The sequence below is a fragment of the Rhinoderma darwinii genome, chromosome 1, assembly GCF_050947455.1.
Source record: "Rhinoderma darwinii isolate aRhiDar2 chromosome 1, aRhiDar2.hap1, whole genome shotgun sequence".
Taxonomy (NCBI): Eukaryota; Metazoa; Chordata; class Amphibia; order Anura; family Rhinodermatidae; genus Rhinoderma; species Rhinoderma darwinii.
In genome coordinates this window covers 158,305,710-158,330,477 of record NC_134687.1, presented here as the reverse complement: position 1 = coordinate 158,330,477, position 24,768 = coordinate 158,305,710, and the positions used below count along the sequence as shown (strand labels likewise).

The following is a 24,768-nucleotide window of genomic DNA, read 5'->3' as shown; positions in this document are numbered from 1 at the left end:
TTTTTCCCCTTTCACTAGTTTTGATAGCTCTCCCCCACTGTATCTAACTTATTCCTCACAACCACAGACGTGTGAGCAAAGCGTCTTATGTCTCCACGATCCTCCACTGCACTATGAACCAGGGGCTGTATATAAGGTTCAGTAAGATGTCCATGTTTAGGTTGTTTATGTTTACCTAGTTCATGGAAAAGGATACCTAAGAGATATTCAGTTCCGTTGATCCTGCGTCAGAATCCATGCCAAAAAAACGTCCGAAAATCGCCCTCCATTGGACTCTCGGGGAGGTGCATTTCCTTACTTACCGCAGTGTCAGCTCCTGACCTCCCATTGAAATCAATAGGAAGCAGAAAAACCCATGGTGCTTGTTTCAGCGTTTGTTTTGCCCCCGGACCTTAGATTAACTTCAATTGCATGGGCGAAAAAAAAAACCGCAGAAAAATAAGTTCAGGCAATTCAAAATCTGCCTCAAAACCCTGTGAAGGAATTCTGAGGCAGATTTTTTCTACCTGCAAAAAAAAAAACAACACAACACCTATGTGAACAGGGCCTTATTTCGGTCTATATTCCCCATAAAGAAAATCAATAATACTTAAAAAAAAACAAAAACCTCTGGCTTTTCTGTTTCTTGGTAAGAGACAAATGCAAAAAAAAAAAAAAAAAGGTCTTAATCTTTACCTATGGCAAGGAGCAGCTTTTCAAGGTTACCAGATGTCTCCCGGTCAATGCTCTCTTCAATCTGATACCCAGAGATGGTCATGTACTTATCAAACACTGAAAAAAAGAAGATCGTTTTTATACCGCTCCTATTTTATACCACTACTGCTCAGGATACTTATGCCCTGGAGTTCAAGGTCATAGAATAGCTAGTTCAGGATGCTGGGAAATCTGTGATAGCACTAGAGCTGCAATGGGGACCACAAACTGTTGCCCTGATACAATGCGTCTATTGATTATATGGTATCAGGGCAGCATTGTGTGTTCTATGTAGTGGAGGACATACTGTTTATATAAAAGGAGGTTACCCAGCTTTCCCAAACTGCAGAATGCCAGATCTGCCCAGTTATACACTTATAAAATTCCCAACTCATGTCGTGGCATAACTAGTCAGACGTGATGCACCTTCTCATTCACTTTTCCACATTAAAAAATGTTAAATGGGGAAAACTCATACTAGAGATATTTTAATCTTTTCCATCTGTGAAACCACCAAAGCTTTCCTACTACTGGAAACGTTTCCTACATAGACTTGTAATGGGATCATTGCTGGCTTTATATACCAACTGAAGTCTGAAATGCTGCACATTGTACACAACCTCAGGGTAAACCGAGTACTCTATGGACTTTCCACTGATGGGATTTACCCGGCTGGATGCGATACACAGAAAAGTATTCTATATTTTACTGCGGTTTAAGTGGCCATGTGAATCTTTTGGAAATAGTCGTGGCCGGGAAACACTTAGAGAAATCGCCACACATTACCCGTTTTTACAACATTTTACACTGCAAGTCGAAGCGAGGTATACATTTGATATGTTTAAACAAGCAGGATTTACTGTCAAACAGGATCAAATTAAATTTTCATATCTTAGCACTACTAACCAAGCACCCCCCACGTGTGAGGACCCCTGAACGTCAGGTAAACAGGCTAGTAGGTCCTATTGTCTTCCCCTAATAAGCAGCTCCAAAAAGGTGTTTGGCAGCGGCTTATCACCATCCAAGAAGAGAGTTTGTGTGAAATCTTGTTCAGTGGAGACAGTTAAATCTGTAAAATCTACCTATGTTGTGTCACACTTATGTGAAGTATTAAAAAGAGATAGGCAAAAAAAAGCAGACACCTACATTCAAGAAAAAAAATTAAAAATAAATTGTAGGATTGGTTTTCAGTATATTTAGAGGATTGTATATGATCATTGTTACTGATGGTACACAAGTCCTGCCAGACGTCTGTGCTGCAGAAGTAGAACTTTTGCCACCACATATAACATCTTTTTCCTGCCGACCCAGCGTGGACATGCCAGCGGCACTCCCAAAAGATGGTTTACATGCAAGCAGCATGTGAAAGCTCCAGCCATTCAGAGGGCTCAGTGGTCATGTATTTCTGGCATTATGCCAAAATACGATTAGTTACCGCTGAGCCCTCTACATACAGGCAGCAGGTGATCGCTGCAGCCAATCACTGGGAGTGCCACCGGAGTGTCCACACTGGATCCCCAAAGAAAGTATAGGGGGCTACTGCTTCTTTTGTCAATACAAGTCATTTTCAACCATTAAGGGGGGGGGGGGGGAATAAAAAAAATAATAGAACCTGGTTAACCCCTCAAAAGGGGTTGTCCAGACTCAGCTGTTTTTTTTTATACTTATGACCTATCCACAGGATAGGTCATCAGTAGATGATCGGGGGGAGTCCCACACCTGGACCCCACACCAATCCTGGCTGCCTCTGGGCAGCAGAAGCTATGAAGAGTCAGTGCAGGAAGCAGATGGCTCCAACCACTGTATAGCAGCAAGTGAATAGGAGCAGAGCTGAAGTAACTCAGCACGGCCGCTATACAATGTACAGAGCCTTCTGCTTCCGGCACCAGCCCTGCATAGCTTACAGCGCCCGGAGGCAGCCAGAACGGCTCTCCCAATATCAACATTTATCACCTATCCACAGATAGGTGTCTGATTGCTGGGGGCCCTACCAATGACTAGAATGGGGGTCCTGAGCCCCCAGTTCCTCCTCACTTCACCACCTAGTAAGGAGTAGCTTCAATGAAGCTGTGGTCGAGCATGTGTCCTGCTTCTCCATTCAATGTCTATGGGGCTGACTAAAAGAGCCAAGCGGGTTGTTTTATAGCCTTTGAATGTAGCGGCACAGCACATGCTCATCCTCTGCTCCATTCTAAATTCTCCTCACTGCAGTGAGTCGGAACAGGAGCTGGTGTCCCCGCAGAGATCAGAATTTATCACAAAACCTGTGGTTAGGTTATAAAATGTCGATCTTGGGACAACCGCTCTTAGGACAGAGCAAATTTTTCTGTTTTTCATAGGAACAAAAATACAGCAATTTTGCCACTGTTTTTATGGGTTAGTAGGGTCTTAAGGCATTCACCATGCAGGATATATAAAAAATGTATAGTACGTATCGTTACATATTGTAGTTGCTATTGACCGAGGCATAGAAGGGATTAAAAGGCCAGGATTGCTAGAATATGCTATCACTTTCTGATTTTTGGGATTCCGACCTCTAGTACCCCACCAATCCCGAGAAAAAGAAAAGGCATCAACACTAGCTAAGCGCTGTGAGTCCTTCGCCATTTCTCTCTGCACAGCTGCACTACCAGCCGACTGCTGTGCAGGAAACTGCAGCACAGCAGGGTACATGGCACTAAACCAGCGCTGCGACCCCTTCATTCTCGGTTGTCCGGTAGTTGGCAATAATTCATCAAAGCGGATATCAGATTTTAATATAAGGTGTTGTCCGGGACAACAGCCTTCACAGAGCAACCGTGAATGACAAATCATTCTGAAAATGGCCGTCTGAAGTATTTATGTATGGCAATTGATTAATATTCCAATCATTCTGATGAATTAACTTTGTCACTATGTAATGTCTGATATTGTTTGTTTCATGTTCCCTCTAAATTGTAAAGTGCTGCGTAATATGTTGGCGTTATATAAAGATTATCATCAAGATCTAAGCTGCTCATTTACACACAGCCATATTTTGATGGACATGTAAAATGGTTTTCATCACATAATGCAGAACCCTGCTACAGTCTAATATTTGTAATAACCAAAAAGGGCTAGTTCTAAAGACAAATTAAAAAAAAAAATTGGCCGGCAAAATCCATTTGTCTTTGAAGAAAGTCAAAATAGAAAGGACATGATAGCACAGACCGACAAACGCAGATCTGCTACATCTCAGCAGACATTGTAATCCGGTTAGAGTAAAACAATGATTTACCTTTCCTTAAGTGGGCAATGCTGCGCGTGCCCAATAATGTAATGAACTTTTCTTCATCTGTACCCCACTTCATCTCACCAGCTTTAAATAAATCCTGGCAGAAGGGATTGAGACATCAAGTAGAAACAAGAAGTCATTAAACAAATTACTTCAGGGGGGTGACTGCAAAATTCATGTTAGTCATAGAATATACTGACCTGGGCATCCTGATCAACAAGAGCATCGTTTACTTTGGAGTCTGGGTCCCTGTTCGCCTGAAAAAGTATATACATGTTTTTGATCATATGCAATGAAATATCTGATGCTATGAAATATCGTACATTGAAAATACACTACAAAGACCGATCTATGAAAGTGAACTTACAGAACTTAAATCAAATACAGTGCACTACTTAAAAGGGGTTATCCGAGATTTTTAAATTTATGGCCTATCCTTTTGTACGAGCGCTGTGGCCCCTTCAAACAGCTGATCGGCAGAGGTGCTGTGAGTGGGACCCCCACCGATCCAATATTGATGGCCTAACCCTAGGCTAGGCCATACATTTTAAAATTCCGGATAACCCCTTCCCACGCTGCGCCACAACTGTACGTCCTGGAGAGGGCTTGCTTCCTGCATCAGGACGTACAGTTGCGGAGTAGTTCCTGACGCACACTGTCTTAACAGACAGTGTCCGGGAACCGGGAGGCCAGCTGACACTCCAGTCTTGCTGGTCAGCGGACCAGCGCCACTTATTTCGGCAATTAACCCCATAAATGCGGCGACCGATTGCGATCGCCGCATTTAAGGGGTTTGAAGCACATCGGCAGCCCCCACGAAGTGATTGTGGGGGCTGCCGATGCTTGTCATGGCAATCGGAGGCTAGACAAGGACCTCTGGGTTGCCATGTACGAAGCCTCAGAGGAGCAGCCTCCGGCTGGTCCTTCTAGGCTTACTGTCAGTGTGACTGTCACGCCACAATGACCGTAAGGGTATGTTCACAGGACCTATTTTCAGACGTAATGGAGGCGTTTTACGCCTCGAATTACGCCTGAAAAGACGGCTCCAATACGTCTGCACAGGACATCGTAAGACCCATTGCAAGCAATGGGCAGATGTTTGCAGACGAGGTGTAATTTTATGCGTCGCTGCCAAAAGACGGCACGTAAAATTATGCCCGCGTCAAAGAAGTGTAGGACACTTCTTGGGACGTTTTTGGAGCCGTTTTTCATAGACTCCAATGAAGAACAGCTCCAATTACATCCGTAAAAGACGCCGCGAAAAACGCGAGTACATGCAAAAACTTCTGAAATTACGGAGCGGTTTTGAGGCGAAAACAGCTCCTGAATTTCAGACGTATTTTGCGTGTGAACATACCCTTAGAATACATTACACTACGTATGTAGTGTAATGTACTCTAGCAGCGATCAAAGCTGCAAGTCTAAATGTCCCCTAGTGGGACAAGTAAAAAAAAAAAAAGAAAAAAAAGGTTTTAACACAAGTGTAAAAATAAAAGTTACATAATCGAAAAAAAAAAAAAAATTTTCCTACAAGCCTTTCATTATAGGAAAAAAATGAACACGTCAAAAAAAAAAGGTGCACATATCTGGTATCACCGCGTTCGTAACAACCCCAACTACAAAACTATAATGTTATTTTTCCCGCACAATGAACACCCCAAAAAAAAATTAAAAAAAAAAATACACCAGAATCTCTATATTTTGGTCGATACCCCTCCCAAAATAAATAAGTGATCAAAATGTCGTATGTACCAGAAAATAGTACAGATAAAAACTACAACCCGTCCTGCAAAAAACTAGCCCTTACAGCTTTTTTGACAAAAAAAAAAAAAAGTTATGGCTCTCAGAATATGGTGACAGAAATGTTTTATAGAAAAGTGATTTTATTGCGCAAACCCTGCAAAACAAAGAAGCCTATATACATATGGTATCGCCGTAATCGTACCGACCAGCAGAATAAAGTAAAATTGTAATTTATAGCCCAAGGTGAACGCTGCAAAAAACGTCAGAATTGCTTGTTTTTGGTCACCCGGCTTGCAAAAAAATTGAATAAAAAGTGATCACAAAAATTGCATGTACCCGAAAATGGTACCAATGAAAAGTACAGATTGTCCCGCAAGAAATAAGCCCTCACACAGCTCCGGTTGAGAAAAATAAAAAAAAAAAAATCAAGAAGTTCTGGCTCCCAGACTATGGCGATGCAAAATCTGCAGTGTGTTCAAAAATCTGATAAGATCGGTGGCAATTTATCAGTGCGACACCGGCCACATATCTATGAATTATTATATCCTCTTATTATGCCCTGATGTACTCCGCACAGATTACATATGCCCCCACAGCATAAACTGAAATACAAGTAAAACCCCACACAGAACTACTACCAAGTTAAATCTGCGCACCCTCCCTTCTGACCCCTGCAGCGTGCCCAAACAGCAGCTTGCGCCCACATATATGGCATCGCCATACCTGGGAGAACCCGCTTAATGTTTGAGGTATTTGTCTTCAGTGGCACAAACTGGGCACAACATATTATGCACTAAAATGGCATCAGTGGAAAATTGCAATATTCACTTTGAACCATCCGCTGTGCATTAACCCCTTTGCGCACTAGGACGTAATTGCATGTCATGGCGCAGGGGGTTGATGTATAGAGCCAGATCACGTGCTGAGCCCGCTCCATTCGCTGCGTGTGTCAGCTGTGTATTACAGCTGACACCCAGGACTAACGGACAGGAACAGCGATCGTGCTGTTTTAGTATATTGTTATTTTTACAGGCTTCTGTAATACATTAGTATTGCAGTATATTGTACCAGCGATCCAATGATCGCTGGTTCAAGTCCCCTAAGGGGACTAATAAAATGTGTAGAAGAAATAAAGTTTAGTAGTGAGAAAAGGGAAAAGGTTTTCATTTTTAACTTTAAATTTTTTCTGTTTTTTTTCTTCTAAAGTAATGTAAAAAAAAAAAAAACGAACACAAAATTGGTATGGCTACGTCCATAAAAAGGCCGAACTATTACAATATACCATTTGACGCGCGCGGTGAACACCATAAAAAATGAAAATTATTGAAACTGCCAAAATCGCTGTTTTTTTGTCTCCTTAGCTCTCAAAAGGAAATAAAAAAATGTAATAACTTTTTGATCACTTTATGTACCAAAAAAATGGTACATAAAAACGACAGCTCGTCCTGCAAAAAATAAGACCTCCCACCGCTCAATCAACCGAATAAAAAAAAGGTGGTGAAACAAAACAAAATTTTATTTTAACAATTCGATTTTTATTTGTAAAAGTAGTATACTATAAAAAAAATAATTTGGTATCACAGTAATTGTATTGAGCCGCAGAATAAAGTAAAGTTTTCGTTTTTACCACACAGCGAAAGCTATAAAAACAAAACCCCCCAAAAAATGGAAGCAGATTTTTTTCCCAGTATATTTTATGGTACTTTAAATGGCGTCAATAGAAACTACAGCTCCTCTCGCAAGAAATAAGCCCTCACACCACTATTGACAGAAAAAGAAAAACAACAAGTTATGGCTCTTGGAAGGCGGAGAGTGAAAAATGAAAATAAGACAGCAAAAAATGGATCAGTCCTGAAAGGGTTAATTAACCCCTTCACGCCATTTCACATACAGTTACGTCATGGGAGATGGCCTTTTCCCGCATCTCCACGTAACTGTACGTGAAGGAGATGGAGCTGGCTCAGGAGCTGAGCCAGCGACATCACCGCCGGGTGACATGAAACACCTGTGGGGTCAAAATGCTCACTACAGCCCTAGATGAATTCCTCAAGGGGTGTAGTTTCGTGACTCGAGTCACTTTTGGGGAGTTTCCACTGTACTGGAACATTAGGAGCTTTGCAAAAGTGACATGGTGTCAAGAAACCAATCCAGCAAAATATGTGCTCCAAATGCCAAATGGCGCTCCTTCTGTTCTGATCCTTGCCGTATGCCCAAACAGCAGTTTATGACCACAAATTGGGTATTGCCGTACGCCAGAGAAGTTGCTTTACAAATGTTGGGGTTCTTTTATTCTTTTATTTGTTGAGAAAATGAAAAATTAAGCTAAAGCTACGTCTTATTGGAAAAAAATGATTTTTTTTATCTTCACTGCCCAATTCTAATAAAATCTATGAAACCCCTGTGGGTTAAAAATGCTCACTACACCCCTAGATGGCTTCTTCAAGGGGTGTAGTTTCCCAAATGGAGTCACTTTTTTGGTGTTTTCACTGTTTTGGTCCCTTAGGGGCTTTGCAAATGCGACGTGGTCTCCGCAAACTATTCCTGCTAAATTTGAGCTCCAAAAGCCAAATGGCGCTCTTTCCCTTCTAAGCTCCGCCGTGTGTCCAAACAGCTGTTTATGACCACATGTGGGGTATTGTTTTACTCGGGAGAAATTGCTTTACAAAAGTAGTGGTGCATTTTCTCCTTTTAGTCCTTGTGGTAATGAGAAAAAAAATAGCTAAACCTACATTTTCTTTGAAAGAATGTAGATTTTCATTTTCACGGCCTACTTCCAATAATTTCTGCAAAAAACCTGCGGGGTCAAAATGCTCACTATACCCCTAGATAATTTCTTGAAGGGGTATAGTTTCCAAAATGGGGTCACTTTTGGGGGGTTTCCACTGTTTTGGTGCCGCAAGAGCCTTTCAGACCCGACATGGAGCCTAAAATGTTTTCTAATAAAAAGGAGGCCCCAAAATCCTTTAGGTATTCCTTTGCTTCTGAGGCCGGTGCTTCAGTCAATAAGTGCACTAGGGCACATGTGGGGTATTTCTAAAAACTACAGAATCTGAGTTGCGTTTCTCTGGTAAAACTTTGTGTTACAAAAAAAAATAGATGAAAAATGAATTTCTGAAAAAAAAAAAAATTTGATTTCACATCTTTGCCTTAATTCCTGTGAAACATCTAAAGGGTTAAGAAACTTTCTAAATGCTGTTTTGAATACTTTGAGGGGTGAAGTTTTTAAAATGGGGTGACTGAGGGTTTCTAATATATAAGGCCTTAAAATCCACTTCACAACTGAACTGGCCCCTGTAAAAATAGCCTTTTGAAATATTCTTGAAAATATGAGTAATTGCTGCTAAAGTTCTAAGCCTTGTAACGTCTTAGAAAAATAAAAGGATGTTCAAGAAACGATGCCAATCTAAAGTAGACATATGGGTTGTGATGTGAATTAGCAACTATTTTGTGTGGTATTACTATCTGTCTTACAAGCAGACACATAAATTTAGAAAAATGCAAATTTTTGCAATTTTTTGCAAAATTTTGGTGTTTTTCACAATTAAATACTATGTTACTGGCAAAATTTGCTCGATACATTAAGTCCATTGTGTCACGAGAAAACAATCTCAGAATCGCTTGGATAGGTAAAAGCATTCCGAAGTTATTACCACATAAAGGGAAACATGTCAGATTTGAAAAAAATTGGCTGTGTCCTGAAGGCCAAAACAGGCTGTGTCTTGAAGAAGTTAATTTCTAATGAAAAAAATGTATGACCACATGTGGGGTATTTCCGTACTCGGGAAAAATTGCTTTACAAAAATTGGTTGTTTTTTTCTCTTTTATCCTTGCGAAAGAGAAAATTCAACATTTTAGTGGGAAAAAAAAATAGATTTTCATTTTCGCGGCCTAATTCTAATAAATTTGGCAAAGAAAACTGTGGGGTCTAAATGCTAACTAAACCCCTAGATAAATTCCTTGAGAGGTGTAGCTTCCAAAATGGGATCACTTTTGGGGTGTTTCCACTGTTTTGGCACCACAAGACCTCTTCAAACCTGGCAAGGTGCCTAAAATCTATTCTAAAAAAAAAAAAAAAAGGCTCAAAATCCACTATCCACTAGGGGCTGCTTTGATTCGGAGGCTGGTGTTTCAGTCTATTACCACACTAGGGCCACATGTGGGATATTTCTAAAAACTGCAGAATCCGGGGAATAAATATGGAGTTGCATTTCTCTGGTAAAACCTTCTATGTTACAAAAAAAATGTATACAAAATAATTTCGGCAAAAAAAAAACAACATTTGTAAATGTCACCTCTACTTTGCTTTAATTCCTGTGAAACGCCTAAAGGGTTAAAACACTGAATGCTGATTTGAATACCTTGAGGGGTGCAGTTTTCAAAATGGTGTGATTTATGGGGATTTTCTAATATATAAGGCCCTCAAAGCCACTTCAGAACTGAACTGGTCCCTGAAAAAATGGCCTTTTGAAATTCTTTAAAATAAATCCATTATCTTCCCTCCAAACTGTATCAAGCGAATGGATACATATAAGCGAATGGAAGCGGAAATACAGATACCCCAGATAATTCACCCTCTCATAAAAAGGAGAAAATAAAGCTCTGCAATACAAGAACAACATTTTTTACAGAATCAGAACACACACAAGAACTTAATTTTCACCTGCTCAGATCTATTTAGAAAAACCTTAAAAAGACTAACCTGTACAAGAACCACCAACATTCTCTGAAAGTATCCAGCTGTATCTCCAGTGATGCTGTCCTCCAGTTCCCGTTCATACTCTACAGCGATGGAAAATATAGTATAACTAGAGAAAGCGTTGATATAAAGATGGTTCTGTAGAGCTGTCATGAGTGAATTAGCTATAGTACATAGCTGATGTGGGCACTGGGTATATTGGTGCAATTTAGAATTTATAGTTTGTCATTGTCCATTGAATCACCATATTAGGTGAATCGGAAATCCTTCTATTGTCACTATAACCTATATTAGAGTATTGTGTTTTGGAGGAGGGTAATCAGACTTTTGTACACAATTGTTTGTACCTTATCTGTATGTAGGTCATTGTACTTCGGCACAATTCCAGCTCCTTTAGACCCTCCCTTTTTCTTAATGGTTTTGCATATTCTACATACTGTGCCTTTTTTTTTTTCTTTACATGGGTTTTGTTTGATAAACTTCCACGTCTCAATGAGTTAATTTAAAAAAAAAAAAAAAAAATAATAATTTGCAGTCAAAATGTGTCTTTTGCCACGACTATGGCAAAATGGCCCGATTTTGCGGTGGCTGTGGCAGTAAAAAAAAAAAAAAAAAATATAAATATATATATATATATATATATATATATATATATTTATTTTTTTTTGAGCGCAACATAGCAGACGCCCCATCTAAAATCTGCAACGAAGTACAGTACAATGCAAGTGAATGAGGTTTACCAAGACCTTATTCTCTTGCATCTAAAAAAAAATATTCAGATTTACAGTACTAAGGAGCCATACAGGGTTGTTATGTGCATGAGCCATCGCATAAAACCTTGGAACAAGTTTGGGCAGTACCTTCTCTATATGTTTCACTGGATTAATACCAATGGGAATTTTTTGGTTAGAACCTAACCTTAAGGCCTCGTTTACACGAGCGTGATATACGTCCGTGCGACGCGCGTGTTTTTCACGCGTGTCGTACAGACCTATGTAAGTCTATGGGGGCATGCGTGAGTCCTCTGAAAAATAACTCATGACATGTCCTATACTTGTGCGCTGTTCGCACATCACGCACCCATTGAAGTTAATGGTTGCGTGAAAATCACGCAGGTCACACGGAAGCTCTTCCGTGCGAACAGCGTGATTCGCGCAACAGCTGTCAAACTCTGAATGTAAACAGAAAAGTACCACGTGCTTTTCTGTTTAAAAACATCCAAACGGAGTGTCATAATGTTGGCGGCTGCGCGAAAATCTCGCAGCCGTGCATCATACACTGATGACACACGGAGCGGTTAAGTGCCTTTTGTGCACGCAAAACGCCGCGTTTTTTGCGTGCGCAAAACGCACACGCTCGTGTAAACCAGGCCTTAATGTGAGATTTATTTCACTTTAGCAATTTAATATAGCGATACAATTGTATCCATAAAGTTCGTTCACTAGTGCTTGCGCACTTTACATTGACATATGTAATAAATTCGGATAGGACAAGGATGCGTAATGAGATTTAAATGGTTAATACCATCACACTCTAGTATTTATATTTTATTTTAGAATTTGCCTTGTTTTTATTTATTTTTTAAAAATTATTATATTTAAATATTTTAGTTCCAAGTTGGGACCGGTACCCTCCTTGTCACAAAGTGTGCGCCAGGGACTGAAGCAACATGAGCAGCTGCTCCATGTGTTCCTCTATATGAATCTCTTGTATTCCAGCTACTGCTGCTTTAGGCCCTGTTCACACAGTTTGACGAGTTTTCTGGCGCGGAAACCGCTCCGCAAAACTCGTCAAAAACCGCCCGAAAAAGCCTCCCATTGATTTCAATGGGAGGCGGACGAGTTCTTTTACCGCGAGCGGAAAAACCGCGTCGCGGTAAAAAGAAGAAGTGACATGCCACATCTTGAGGCAGTTTCTGCCTCCAAAACCCCATTTCAATCAGTTAGAAACTGGAAAAAAAACAAAAACGCCCTCGACGAGTGTTTTGACGAGTTTGTCAAACCACTGTGCAAAAAACGCCTGGAGCAGTTTTTGCAGGAGGAATTTTCCTCCTGCAAAAAACTGAATACAGCCTTAGGCCCCATGCACACGACCGTAAAAAAACCTCCGTTTATGCGGACCGCAATTGCGGTCCGCAAAAAACGGACCCATTCACTTTCATTGAACGCGCACACCTTTCCGTAGCACTACGGAAGGGTGTCCGTGCCGTGGAAATGTTCCGGGAATTATGGAACATGTCCGTTCTTTTGCATTTTGCGGGCCGTGCTCCTATACTTTGTATGGGAGCACGGCCCGAAAATGTGGCTGCCAGTCGGCGGCCGGCCGTGCCCGCAAGCGCGGACGTTGATTGCGGGCACGGTCGTGTGCATGGGGCCTTAGATATCTCTGTGCAGCTCTCTTATTAGCAGATCAGCTGCTTTATCAAGCACAGTACGTGCCAGGAGCGGATACAGCATCAGCTGCTGCGGATTCCACTATGGAGATCTCGTGTTTAGCAAAACACTAATCCTGCCTATCTGTAGTTATCTAGCCCTACGCGTTTCCTTACTCATAAATAACTCTGTGAGCCCCTGATGAATTACTGCAGAGTTAATAGATTAGACCCTCTGGTATTCCAGAGGTCTGTGTAGACAATGCATGGATTCTGTGATCATAACGTGGACATAATTGCTAGCAAAAAGAAAAATTCTAAAATAAACTATAAATACTAGAGTGTGATGGTATTAACCATTTAAATCTCATTACGCATCCTTGTCCTATCCGAATTTCTTACATATGTCAATGTAAAGTGCGCAAGCACTAGTGAACGAACTTTATGGATACAATTGTATCACTATCTTAAAATTGCTAAAAAGTGAAATAAATCTCACATTAAAGGTTAGGCTCTAACCCAAAAATTCCCATTGGTATTGAACCAGTGAAACACATATATTACTCAAGGGAAAAAACACGTATATTTATTATTGCAGTGAAAAAGTACCTTCTCTATAGACCTTTTTGATGTGATTGATTTCAGCTGGAGTTCTTGAGGCAAGAATTTCAATGAGAACATGCTCATCAGTGCCAGCACCCTGGAAAACATGAAAATTAGGCCTTATGCACGTCAATATCGCAGCTCCATCAGATGCTGTGTATCGGACAGAGTATTCCCACAAACACACTGAAAACGGGGGTACATATTCAAATTTCTAGCAATAGACACTAGCGACTTATTTTCATAGAAATAGAATAAAGTAACTGTGGTCATGCCACAATTTTACTCCCATTTGGATGGCGCCATATTAACATGCAGCCCGAGCATCAGTTCAGTTTTTTTGTAGGAAGAAAAAAATAAAAAAAAAAGTCTGCCTCAAAATTCCTTCAGGAATTTTGAGGCAGATTTTGAACTGCCAGGGTTTTAACACTTTTTATGCCTCAGCTTTTTTTGCCCACATCCGTTGCATCTAATGAAAGTATCGTGATCAAAAAACACCCAGAAACTAGTTTCACAGGTTTTTACTGCCTCCCATTGTTTTTAATGGGAGTCAGAAGCGGAAGCAACAGGAAGAGCGAACACCCCACTTTTTTTTCCCTGTCTCATTGAAATTGAGATTTCTTTTTTTATGCAGCCTCTGCTACTTTCCAAAAAAGTGTCTGACTAACAAATTTACCCAATTTACGCCAGAAACTTGACTGTCTGGAGCACGGAAGGCAGGAGATGTGCTTAATTAGGCAAATCTTACTCCAGCGTGCTTTCGATTTCAAATGCCAGTCTTAATGAATTAGCCTGTTGTGTTTAGGGCAGGTTTTAATGCGTTGTTTTTTTTTGTTTGTTTTTTTTAAACCAGAGGGCAGCGACTAATTGTTGAGTCAAAAACAAAAATTTAAATTTTACTACACCTAATAAATTTGGCGCTTTTTTACCTGCCTGTAGCAGGCATAGATTTACCCAATGGCGGATTATAATATGGGCGGTTCGGGCGGCCGCCCGAGGCTCCCATCGCCGCCCGAACCGCACACACTGCAAAACTATGCAGCGCTGCTAGCTCCCGTGCTGTCCCGCTTCCAACTGGACGCAGAGGCAGGACGCAGATTCAGTTGGGTTGAATGCTGGAGCCTCGCTCCAGCATTCACTCTGCCGTGAGCGGCTCGGTGCAGGCAGGCGTGATGTAGTGACGTAATCGCGCCTGTCTGCACGGAGTCACTCACAGCACAGTGCAGAGGAGGAGAAGCATCCCCCACCGTCGTGGGAACCGGGATAGGTAAGTAATTATGTTTTTTTATTTATTAGGTATGTACATATGGGGGCATTATACTGTGTCGCAGCTATGGGGGCATTATACTGTGTCGGGTCAGCTAAGGGGAAAATTATACTGTGTAGAGGCAGCTATGAAGGGCATTATACTGTGGGGGCAGCTATCGGTGGCAATATACTGTGGGGGCAGCTATGGGGGACATTATACTGAGCAATTACAAGAGCGGCAGGTCCAAGGTGGGAGACGCTGTGTAGCACTATATACAAGGGGGGATTGTTTTATAGCACTATATAGAAGGGAGCGCTGTGTATCACTATATCCAAGGGGGATTGCTGTGTAGCACTATATACAACACCATCAACCCCTGCCTCTCCACATCTGATGTCTGGTGAGTTCAGGGGAGGGTGAGAGCACTATAGCTGCCAATATCTTGTATTTCTGTGTCTGACAATGGTGTGGCATGGAGGCACTGTGGCTGGCATGCACACTATTGTCTCAATATAACACATGAAATGTACAGTTAAATGTAAAACTTTTTTTTTCTCCTTTTATGCTACAATTTGTTGGTGAGTTATGGTCTAGTGCGTCCTATGGTCTCAAAAATAAGGTCATTTCCCGTTGTCAGGCGGAAGTTTGTACCATTTCCACATAATAAATCTGGCATATCCTATGTCTCCATTGGAGAGCTTGCCTACATTCAACGTTTGGCTATCAATGAGAAAAGAAAAAAAAACAAAAAAAAAAAAAAACACATCTAAATGTTACCACTGAATATCATTTGTGCTTTTTTTGGCGTGTTTTTATTGGCGGTCTTCATCTCGGCGATTGTTTTTCAAATTGATTCTCCCTGCTCATTTTTCTGTTTCTAGTCTTGCGGATTTTCAGACTTAACCGATGCTAGATTACAGGGTTTTTATTCAGCTGAATAGTAAACTACTTACCTTTATAGCATGTCTAAGCTCATGTGCATCATACAGACTGGCCGGAGTCATAAGTGCAACTATCACCTTCTCAAGCTTCCCAGTAAGTTCTGACTTCAGGTCATCAACAAGATCCTGTTTTATGATGAATGAAATTTAGTTGAAATTGAGGAGGAGGCGTAATAGATTATCAAGCACAAACGCATCTGATAGACCCAGCACCACATATTTGAGTTTGGACACCTTGCATAGACAATTGCTCTGTTTACATCTGCGTTATGGCTTCAGTTTATAATGGAAGCCACCACACAGTGCTAGATCCGTCGTATAACGGATACCAGTGTCGCCCGATGGGTCCCATTGACTTATAAGGTTCCACTGAGATGTCCGTTTCTTTGCCAGGCAAAATAACTTATTCTTTAAAAATTTGGCAGACTGAGGCTAAAAATACAAAGCAAGGTTTAAAAGGGGTTGTCCACTAGCGGACAACTGATGACCTATCCACCGGGTAGGTTATCAGTATATGATCAGTGCGGATCAGACAGCCGGACCCCACAGCGATTAGCTGCTCTGGCTGCCTGCAGGCACTGAATGTTCGTTATTGCACAGTTTACAATGTACGGAGGCGGAAACAGTTGGCTCCGTACACTGCAGAGCGGCTGCGCTGCAGAACCGCAGCTCTGCTTCTATTCAGTGACCGGAGCCAACTGCTTTCAGCATGGACGTCTGGTGCACAGAGGCAGCTGATCAGTGCAGGGTACGTGTGTTGGAACCACACCGATCATATAGTTGTCGGATTGTGGAAAACCCCTTTAATCTAACGGGCTATTCACAGATGTACAAAATACACTCATATTTTAAAATACGCAGCATGCGTTACTTTCATCCATTTTGCGGATGTAAAAGGCCTATTGACGTCTATGGAGAGTGTTAAAGCCACAGATGCATCCTTATGTCATCCGCGTTTTAAAGGGGCTGTCTTATGTTATTTATTTTTCTCCCTAGAAGACAGCCTATTAGTTGTACGGAGCTGTATCTGGATGCATTACGAATGACATGACATACTAATGCAATATGATCCATAATGCGGATGTATTGTGGATCTGTATTATGCATATTTATAAATCCCTGGTGTGAAATTAGTCTTAGTAATACTGCTGTACTCCCACCAAGCAGTACACCAGTACATAATGAATGTGTGCCTTATTCCCCAAGGTGGTGACAGATTAATATAGAGCATCTACCGAGCTACGCCTGCTCTGCACATAAAAGCATTGGAAAACTTGTGCATGCAAGTCCGTGTAGGACTATGGCCACATCCACTTTTTCAGTCACAAAAATATCTCCGGTATTCAAAGAAAACTGGTATAATTATGTTGATAAAAAAATGCCCCAAAGAGTACCATGGGACAGATACTATATTAGTAAATGTGCCAATGTATTTATTTTCACATATGCTGTAAAAAGTTCCATCTTACCCTGCCAAATAAGGTCTTAAAGGAAACACCGATTTGCTGACGCTGAGCATTGCTTCTGGATGTAAGAATCTTCATAACCGTGTCTTCATCAGTACCTAAAGTACCAGAAACAATGGTAAAAGCGTATTGTAATAATGGGACTCATTAAACATGACATGCCCTTGTTACAGATGCTGCGGATGATTAGACAGGCTCCTGTCACACAGTTATAATAAAGAAGAAGATTACAGCTCAGCCTCACTTGCTCTATACTTATCTATATTATTTAGGGGAATACTGAGGTAATAACCACACTGTCCTTCCCAGCAGGCAGAGATGGTAGTGTCTAGCTGCTCATATGAAGCTGTGCTGAGGTATCATGGGATTGATAAAATAGCACAAAGGAAGATATAGCAGGGTAGAATTTAATATTTAAGATGGTGTCTGACCAGAAGCAGAGATGGTGGACTGCAGAGAAGGGAGTACAATATATGTATAAAATTCAGAACTCGAAAAGACAAAACAGTACGTCACGCAGTAAATGAAAGTTATACAACACAAACTGATATCTTTAGTGAAATCTCATGTAAAAGTTGTGCGTTCCCTCCCCCTGAAGAAACCAGTGTGGGGGGGCGGTGTTGGGCTAGGTTTAGGCTGTAGAGGACTTACGGGGCTCAGTATTCAGCACACCAGGCAGACATGTCCCTCGTGCCGGCTGCGACACACATGCCATAGGTTTCGGACTCCTGCTCTAGAGGGATAGTGGGGGGGGAGGGGACGGACTACATAGGTTTAACATTTACAGAGAGGTGGTTAAAAATACGACATTCCTCTTTATTAAAATAAATGACAACGTTGGGGCTAACTGTGAATGGGGCTAAATCTAGAGTTGTCACGATAACAGAATTTGGGCTTTGATACCGATACTTAGAGTAATATTGCGATACTCTGTACCAAAATGATACTTTGCAAACAATAAAAAAACAAAAACACAAAAATGTCCTGTTTTCTGATGTGAGGCACATGGTGTTATCAATTTTGAACCTCCATGTGTCTCACATTAACTGTAATTAACCCAATCATGTACCTCACACAATAATCAAATGTTGCCCATTATGACTGAGCGAGGTACTTGATGGGATAATTTACTATAATGATTATAAGGGACAACATTGGGTTAATCTGTGAGGGAAATTATTGTGTTAACTACTATTAAGGGTTATTCACATTGCAGTGTTTGGTTCGTAATATATGGATCGTATGTCGCCTGCATTTGCCGGACCAAACACTGTTTAAGGCTGGGTTCACACAGAGTTTGACAAGTTATTTGACGCGGAAACCGCGCCGCAAAACAGGCCGAAAATGGCAATAGGCGGTTTTCTCCTGCGAGCGGTAAAACCGGCTCGCGGGAGAAAGGGACATGCCCTATGTTCGCGCTGTTACGCCTCTGACCTCCCATTGACATCAATGGGAGGCAGAGAAAGTGTATGTCGCATATTATGCCCGCAGTGCTCAATAGCCGCGGGGAAAAACACCGCGAAAATCTCTGTTGTGCACCGGACCCGTCGCTTTGCCGGAAGCAATTTCGTAGTCGACTACGCTATTGCTTCCGGCAAGACGACTGTCTGTTGTGCACTGGACCTAATGAAAACCACGGGCACCAGGTCCGTCACCATTGAAATCAATGGTGATGGATACCTCTTGTTTCCGTCTGTGTCAGTTTGTGTCTGTTCAGGGTCCTGTTTTGACAGAAAGCTCAGACGGAACGTCAGAACGGGACCCCAACGCAGATGTGAACAAAGCCTGAGATGGCTGACCCCATAATCATATAAAAGAGAGAAAGAAAAAAAAAAAAAAAAAAAAAAAAAGGGAGAAGCGCAACAAGACATCAAATCACTGCAAATTGAAAAGCATATCATACAGTATATAAACATACCTAATCCCTTCATAGCTTTGCGGAGAGCCTCTGCATCATCATTGGCTTTGAATCCATTGAGATCCTTTATGGTTCCTCGTGTAGACTGAGAGAAAATAAAGAGACGCGAAAACACTTAAAATTCCTATTTCAACAGGATTTTTAACTTTTGTACTGGTTGTATGCATAAAAAGACTTAAATGGTGCATTCCCAGAACAGATATTTATCCCTTCTTCTGAGCTTTCCCTCCATCTTGAAGAGCCTCAATCGAGAATGAGCCCTTTCCCTCCATTCGATTACTATAGGACGGCAAGAAACAGCCCAAGCGCTGTACTTGGCTGCCTCCAACAGTCCAAAAGACTGAATGGGGCAGTATTGCACATGCTCATCTGCCGCTTCATTTAAATTTTCTGCTTACTGCAGTCTTGCTCGGGACACTCATTCTAGCGATTGGTGGGGCCCCCACTGATCAAACACTCATCCTGATATGTGATAGATGTATATTCTGGTAACACCCCTTTGGAAAAGTTAGGTAAGAAAGACGAGAGACACTAAAAAGGGATTTTACTTAAGAAAAAACATTTTTATATACAGTATTAGAAAATTCGAAATTAGTAGAGGGGGTAGGGCGATTAATATAATTTGATTTGCCGTCAAGGGCTCTGACTATTCGGTTTAATCTATTCTTAGTGGTGCCGCCGCTCAATGCTGCAGGAAGAAGCTCCGCCCCACCGCCTCGTCTACCCAGCCTGACAAGCTGCGCCCTGTTCTGTCCCTGCTTCCCCACAGAACTGCTGTTCTGAACAAAAATGATACATTACAGGGCAGCAGTTTTGTGGGAGGGGACGGGGCTGGGACGACTCCTAGTATATAGCCACACTGCCCTGCAGACACCACCCCCCCCCCCCCCCGCTGTAGATAGCACCCCCTAGTAGATCGCAGCTGCAACCCCCCTTATGAATAGCACTACAGTAGCGACCACTAGGAGCTGAGTCAACGGCCAAGGCGTCGGCAAACTCTGGCCACTCCTAGTGGGAGTCCCTGACGCCTCTGCTCATATATGGACATACATGTCAGGGAGCATAATCCCCGGCCAGAGGTTGCCGATGTGACCGCTGATCCAGCTTTTAGTGGGAGCTACAGTGGTGCCACCTACAAGGGTAGGGGGGTGCGATCTGCAAGGGGGTGTGGCACTATCTACAGGGGCACAGTGGTGTTTTCAGGGGATTGGGGCAAAAAAAAAAAAATAAAGAAATGTAATTAAAATCCACACTTAACGGCAAATGGCCATAAAAAAAAAAAAAAACTGACAGCCTGACTGGAAATGGAGGAAAATTTGGAGACACACTGATGTAAAGTGGCTGTGAAATACTGACAGTTTTTAATGCCCATTTTTTTTTTTTTCACGGTTGTGTGAATATAGCCTAGATGTCTATGGTGCCGGGAGTCCCGTTCACTTGTACAATCACGTGTGAATCCGGCCTTAACGTACTTTATTTAAAACCCCATCATGGGGCCAGTACTGCACAAGGGCCTGCTCAGATTTCAGACACTATAATGTAATCTCTCCCCAAAGTGCCCACTCAACACTATCTGCCCGGCCCTGCTGCAATTTACACTGCTCTCGCCTGCAATGTCGGCGGTGATGACTGGCAGAGAGGGAAGTTCGTGCACACAGTGCATAATTCATTATAGATTACGTTAATCCGTTCCCTGCCGGGATGAAAAATAAAAAATAAAGAAAATTAACCCCTTCACTCCACAACCATTTTTCATTTTCCTCCCCACCTTCCAAAAGCCGTTACTTTATTTTTCCGTCTATATAACCATATGAGGGTTTGTTATTGGGGACGAGTTTTAATGTTTCACGGCACTTTTTATTGTACCATATATAATGTATGGAAAACTGAAAAAGTGGAGAGCAAATAAAGAAATCTTGGAAAAAAAAAACAGCGGCAAGATGTTAACAAGCGCAGTCAGAGGTGTCTGGTAGTGGGTTATGTCCCTCACTCTATTGAAATAAACATCCATGGCCAATTAGAGAGTACATTTATTGGAAAGTTAGAAAATGCTGTTTGGGCATCCCGACACTGGGTTTGACAAAATCCATAATTAAAATGGACATTTTTCACCAAAGGAGCGGAGGCCGGGCATTAAGACTGACGGAAAACGCCACATTTTGCGACTGTCTGGCCTCCGCTTTATTCAGACTCCTCACAGCCACTGTCTTGTGGCTGGAGGAGAGGGGGGGGGGGGGAACGACGACAAGGGACCGGAATTCCCAGTGTTGGCGATCGATGGGCGCCCCAGCGGTCGGGCCCCTACCAAATCTAGCATTTTTCACATATCCAGTGGATAGGTAAAAATTGCTTAAGGCTAGAATACCCCATTTAGTAAACCAAATTTTAGGTTAGGTATATTTCTATTTGGAGAATTAAACAATTGTTCTTAATGAAGAAAAAAAAAAAAAGGCTGAAAATATGAACATAACTAAATGGGTGGGTGGCTTTTTCAGAGAATATTGGCTTTTTCTTAAGGGTGATAACAGTTTAGAAGTCAAAGGAAAACAAGAATTTAAACTACAGTAACTATTATGATACAGCTACTACTATAGTAAGGCCTTATTCAGACGAACGTGTGCATTTTGCACGCGCAAAAAAAATCATTCTGCGTGTTGCAATTGTGTTTCATCAGTATGTGCTGTGTGGCAGCGTGATTTTCATGCATATGCCATGCTTATGACACGAGGTTTTGAAGTTTAGAAAAAGAAATGGAGGTGCTTTTATTTTTTTTCCTTCATTTCTTTATCTACTGTAGCGCGAATCACGCGCGTCACACGAAAGTGCTTCTGTGTGCGATTTTCACGCACCCATTGACGTCAATGGGTGCGTGATGCTCAAAAAACGGCCAAGTATAGGACATGTCGTGTGTTTTACACAGCGGATATACGCTGCGTGAAAATCACGGACTGTCTGAACGGTTCCATTCACTAACATAGGTCCATGCGACGCGCGTGATTTTCACGCGCGTACCACGGACGTAGTACACGTTCGTGTGAATAAGGCCTAACGACGTGATATTGGCTTATAGCAATTATAACAGACAGCTTCTCCTGCCTTCGGCTCAGAAATCTTAGGTAAACATTTTACTGTCAATTGCATCACCACTTCATCCGTTTCCTCTCTGCGGAATAGAAACAAGTAACTCCAGGCCCCAAAGCAACGGTGAAGGCAGAGATTAGGAAATATTACAGAGAAAGGTAATATTAATGGGTTGAACCCAAATATGACTTCCGTTAATTGAAATGAAAAACCCCAATATCACATAATGGAGCCCATAAATATCATCTTGGTAATTAAGAACAGTAGGTTTATTGTTAAGAGCCACAGAAATCATCATTTAGAGCATGCGGTTGCTAAAAGCTCATTTTAATGTTGGCTAACAGTGTTTTTAGTCATTCAACACATTATGAACGGTTTGGCGAGACGCCCTCATGGAATCTACCGCTTCTGAATAATAATTATAATATAGATTTTACCGACTTTGGATTTGAGTTTGTTTTTTTTATCATTCTCTTCATAGCAAATGCTGAAACCTCATGCACATGGCTGTATTTGTGATCCGTATCACACGGATCCCAATTATGGTGCGCATTAAAAGTTAAGCCCATACTGGACCTTACGGTGTACTATACTACATAAGATTTGGTCCTGAGAGAATATAAAATTGTGGGATTATGTGGAATGCGATACCGCATGCCACATTGTAAAAGGTATTCTCCATACTATAAAAATAGCTTTCAGCAGAAAATAGTGCCTTACAGAGGCAACATATAGATTTCCAGGGCCATATTACAGACCTATAAGCACTCCATGTGCCACCATATGTGGTTCATACACATGGCATTGCCCTCAAAAAATGACCGGGCGTCATATAAATACTGGATCGTTTGAGGGTTTTTTCTACAGGCAGCCCACCAGTGTATTAAGCCATTTCAAACTGTATCCCACCTTCCTGGGTCAGAGCTCCAAATCCTCCGCAAAAGTGGTAAAAATTCTGGCATGGACCCTGCATGGTGGCACATGGAGTGGCTACAGCTCTATATTATAGCAGTATTCACCTCGTTCTGTATGGCACCTCCATAAGCATATTTTAGGGAACAATACCTCTAATACGGAACGTGACAGAGCATACCAAGATTTTATTCTTGTGGCTTCTCATAGAACCAATGATTTAAAGAAAAAAAATTAATCCTTGTGCTTCCGTGCATAAGGCCCAATGCGAGTGAAGAGTTAAACATGGCAAACAATCAGCTTCCGGCTCTGATGGGAGCTGGGATCTGATGCGTCGATACCCTTTTAACAGTTGATAAATCTCCATGAGAATGGTCCAGCTGGAACAATGTATTATGTTTGGTTATACAGAGTACTGCCAACGCTGGACAAAGTCAATATAAACAGGAATGAGCCATTACTAACAACTAACGCATGGTAATGGAAACAGGCGAATAGTCTTCTGTGGTTAGTAGAATACAATGATAGCAAAAGTAATAATGAGCTACACCCAGTACCAGAATTAAATGAACACTAAATCCAGATGTGTGTCCATGACCTGATCAGCCTGGTGGTCTTGTAATATGTGTGGAGTACATACCCATAACTAAAAGGGGAAAACTCAGTTTTTGTGGTAATCATAGTATTTCATGCCCCTTGTGGCAGTATGAATACGTCGTAAGTAAAGTTTTGTTGGTGCTGCTGTGCCCTTAATTCCTTCACTAGGTGACACCGGCCACTGTCTGGAAATGTATGGTGGAAGAAACGCTACGATATTCTACATAGGAGAAGAGGGTGGTCATTCTGGCCACCAAAGACATAGCGTACATAATGCATCCGGTTGCTTTTATTGACGGTTTTTGAGAAGGTAAGGCAAGGTGTTTAAATTGTGAAGATTTGAAATAGCCAGTGTCCTGGTATGTACAGCCTGAGGCATCATTTACACGAGCGTAATATACGCGCGTGCGACACGAGTGCTTTTCACGTGTGTCGTACGCACCTATATTAGTCTATGGGGCAGTGCAGACAGTGCGTGAATTTTGCGCAGCGCGAGTGCGTTGCGCAAGACTCCTGACATGTCCTATCTTTGTGCGCTGTTCGCGCATGGGTGCGTGAAAACCACGCATGCCGCACGGAAGCACTTCCGTGCGAACTGCTTGATTCGCGCAACAGCTGTCAAACTCTGAATGTAAACAGAAAAGCACCACGTGCTTTTGTTTACAAACATCCAAACGGAGCGTCACAATGATGGCTGCCGAGAGAAAATCTCGCAGCCGCGCATCATACACTGATGACACACGGAGCTGTTAAGTGCCTTTTGCGCACGCAAAACGCACACGCTCGTGTAAATCAGGCCTGAACGTCATTTTGTGGCTGCATTTGCCATACTGCAATAGGATGATAGACACATGAGCCGAGCGTGCCAAGTCGCACTTGGGGGCAGTGCTTAACAGTATAAATCATCAGTGAGCCTGTTAAGCAGTATTCAGTGTTGGAAGGAAGTTGGCGAGACCTGTGATCTGTGTAGGAAAAACAGGAGGAGAGGTGTTGCAGCATGGTGAGAGGGGGGGGGGGGGGGCGGGGGAGGTAAAAAAAACTGCTGAAGTGGTGAAGGGGGGGGGGGGGATCCGACTGTTTTAAAACTGGTAAAGAGCCCAAGTAGACTGGTGAGGACCGTACTGTCAGTGTTCATCATTGGGCCAGGGGTGGCGACAGTTTGTGATGAGCGAGCAGCAGTGGCGTGTGAGGCTACACTGTATGGATAGCTGGGCGGTAAGAGTTGCGTGATAGAAGACATGGCCC

At 42.0% G+C, this 24,768-nt stretch overlaps 1 protein-coding gene across 4 annotated transcripts in view; it reads right to left on the bottom strand.

The window, feature by feature from the left end:
* ANXA5 (annexin A5) overlaps positions 1-24,768 on the bottom strand; it is a 44,762-nt gene that overhangs the window by 5,729 nt on the left and 14,265 nt on the right. For all 4 annotated transcript variants that reach the window (XM_075860499.1, XM_075860502.1, XM_075860500.1 and 1 more), the window contains 8 exons: positions 18,934-19,018; positions 17,019-17,113; positions 15,562-15,675; positions 13,366-13,456; positions 10,389-10,468; positions 4,147-4,203; positions 3,950-4,043; positions 676-771 (listed from right to left, as the gene is read on the bottom strand). In XM_075860499.1, coding sequence (XP_075716614.1) covers positions 676-771; positions 3,950-4,043; positions 4,147-4,203; positions 10,389-10,468; positions 13,366-13,456; positions 15,562-15,675; positions 17,019-17,113; positions 18,934-19,018 — 712 coding nt within the window. The remainder of the gene's footprint in view (positions 1-675; positions 772-3,949; positions 4,044-4,146; positions 4,204-10,388; positions 10,469-13,365; positions 13,457-15,561; positions 15,676-17,018; positions 17,114-18,933; positions 19,019-24,768) is intronic.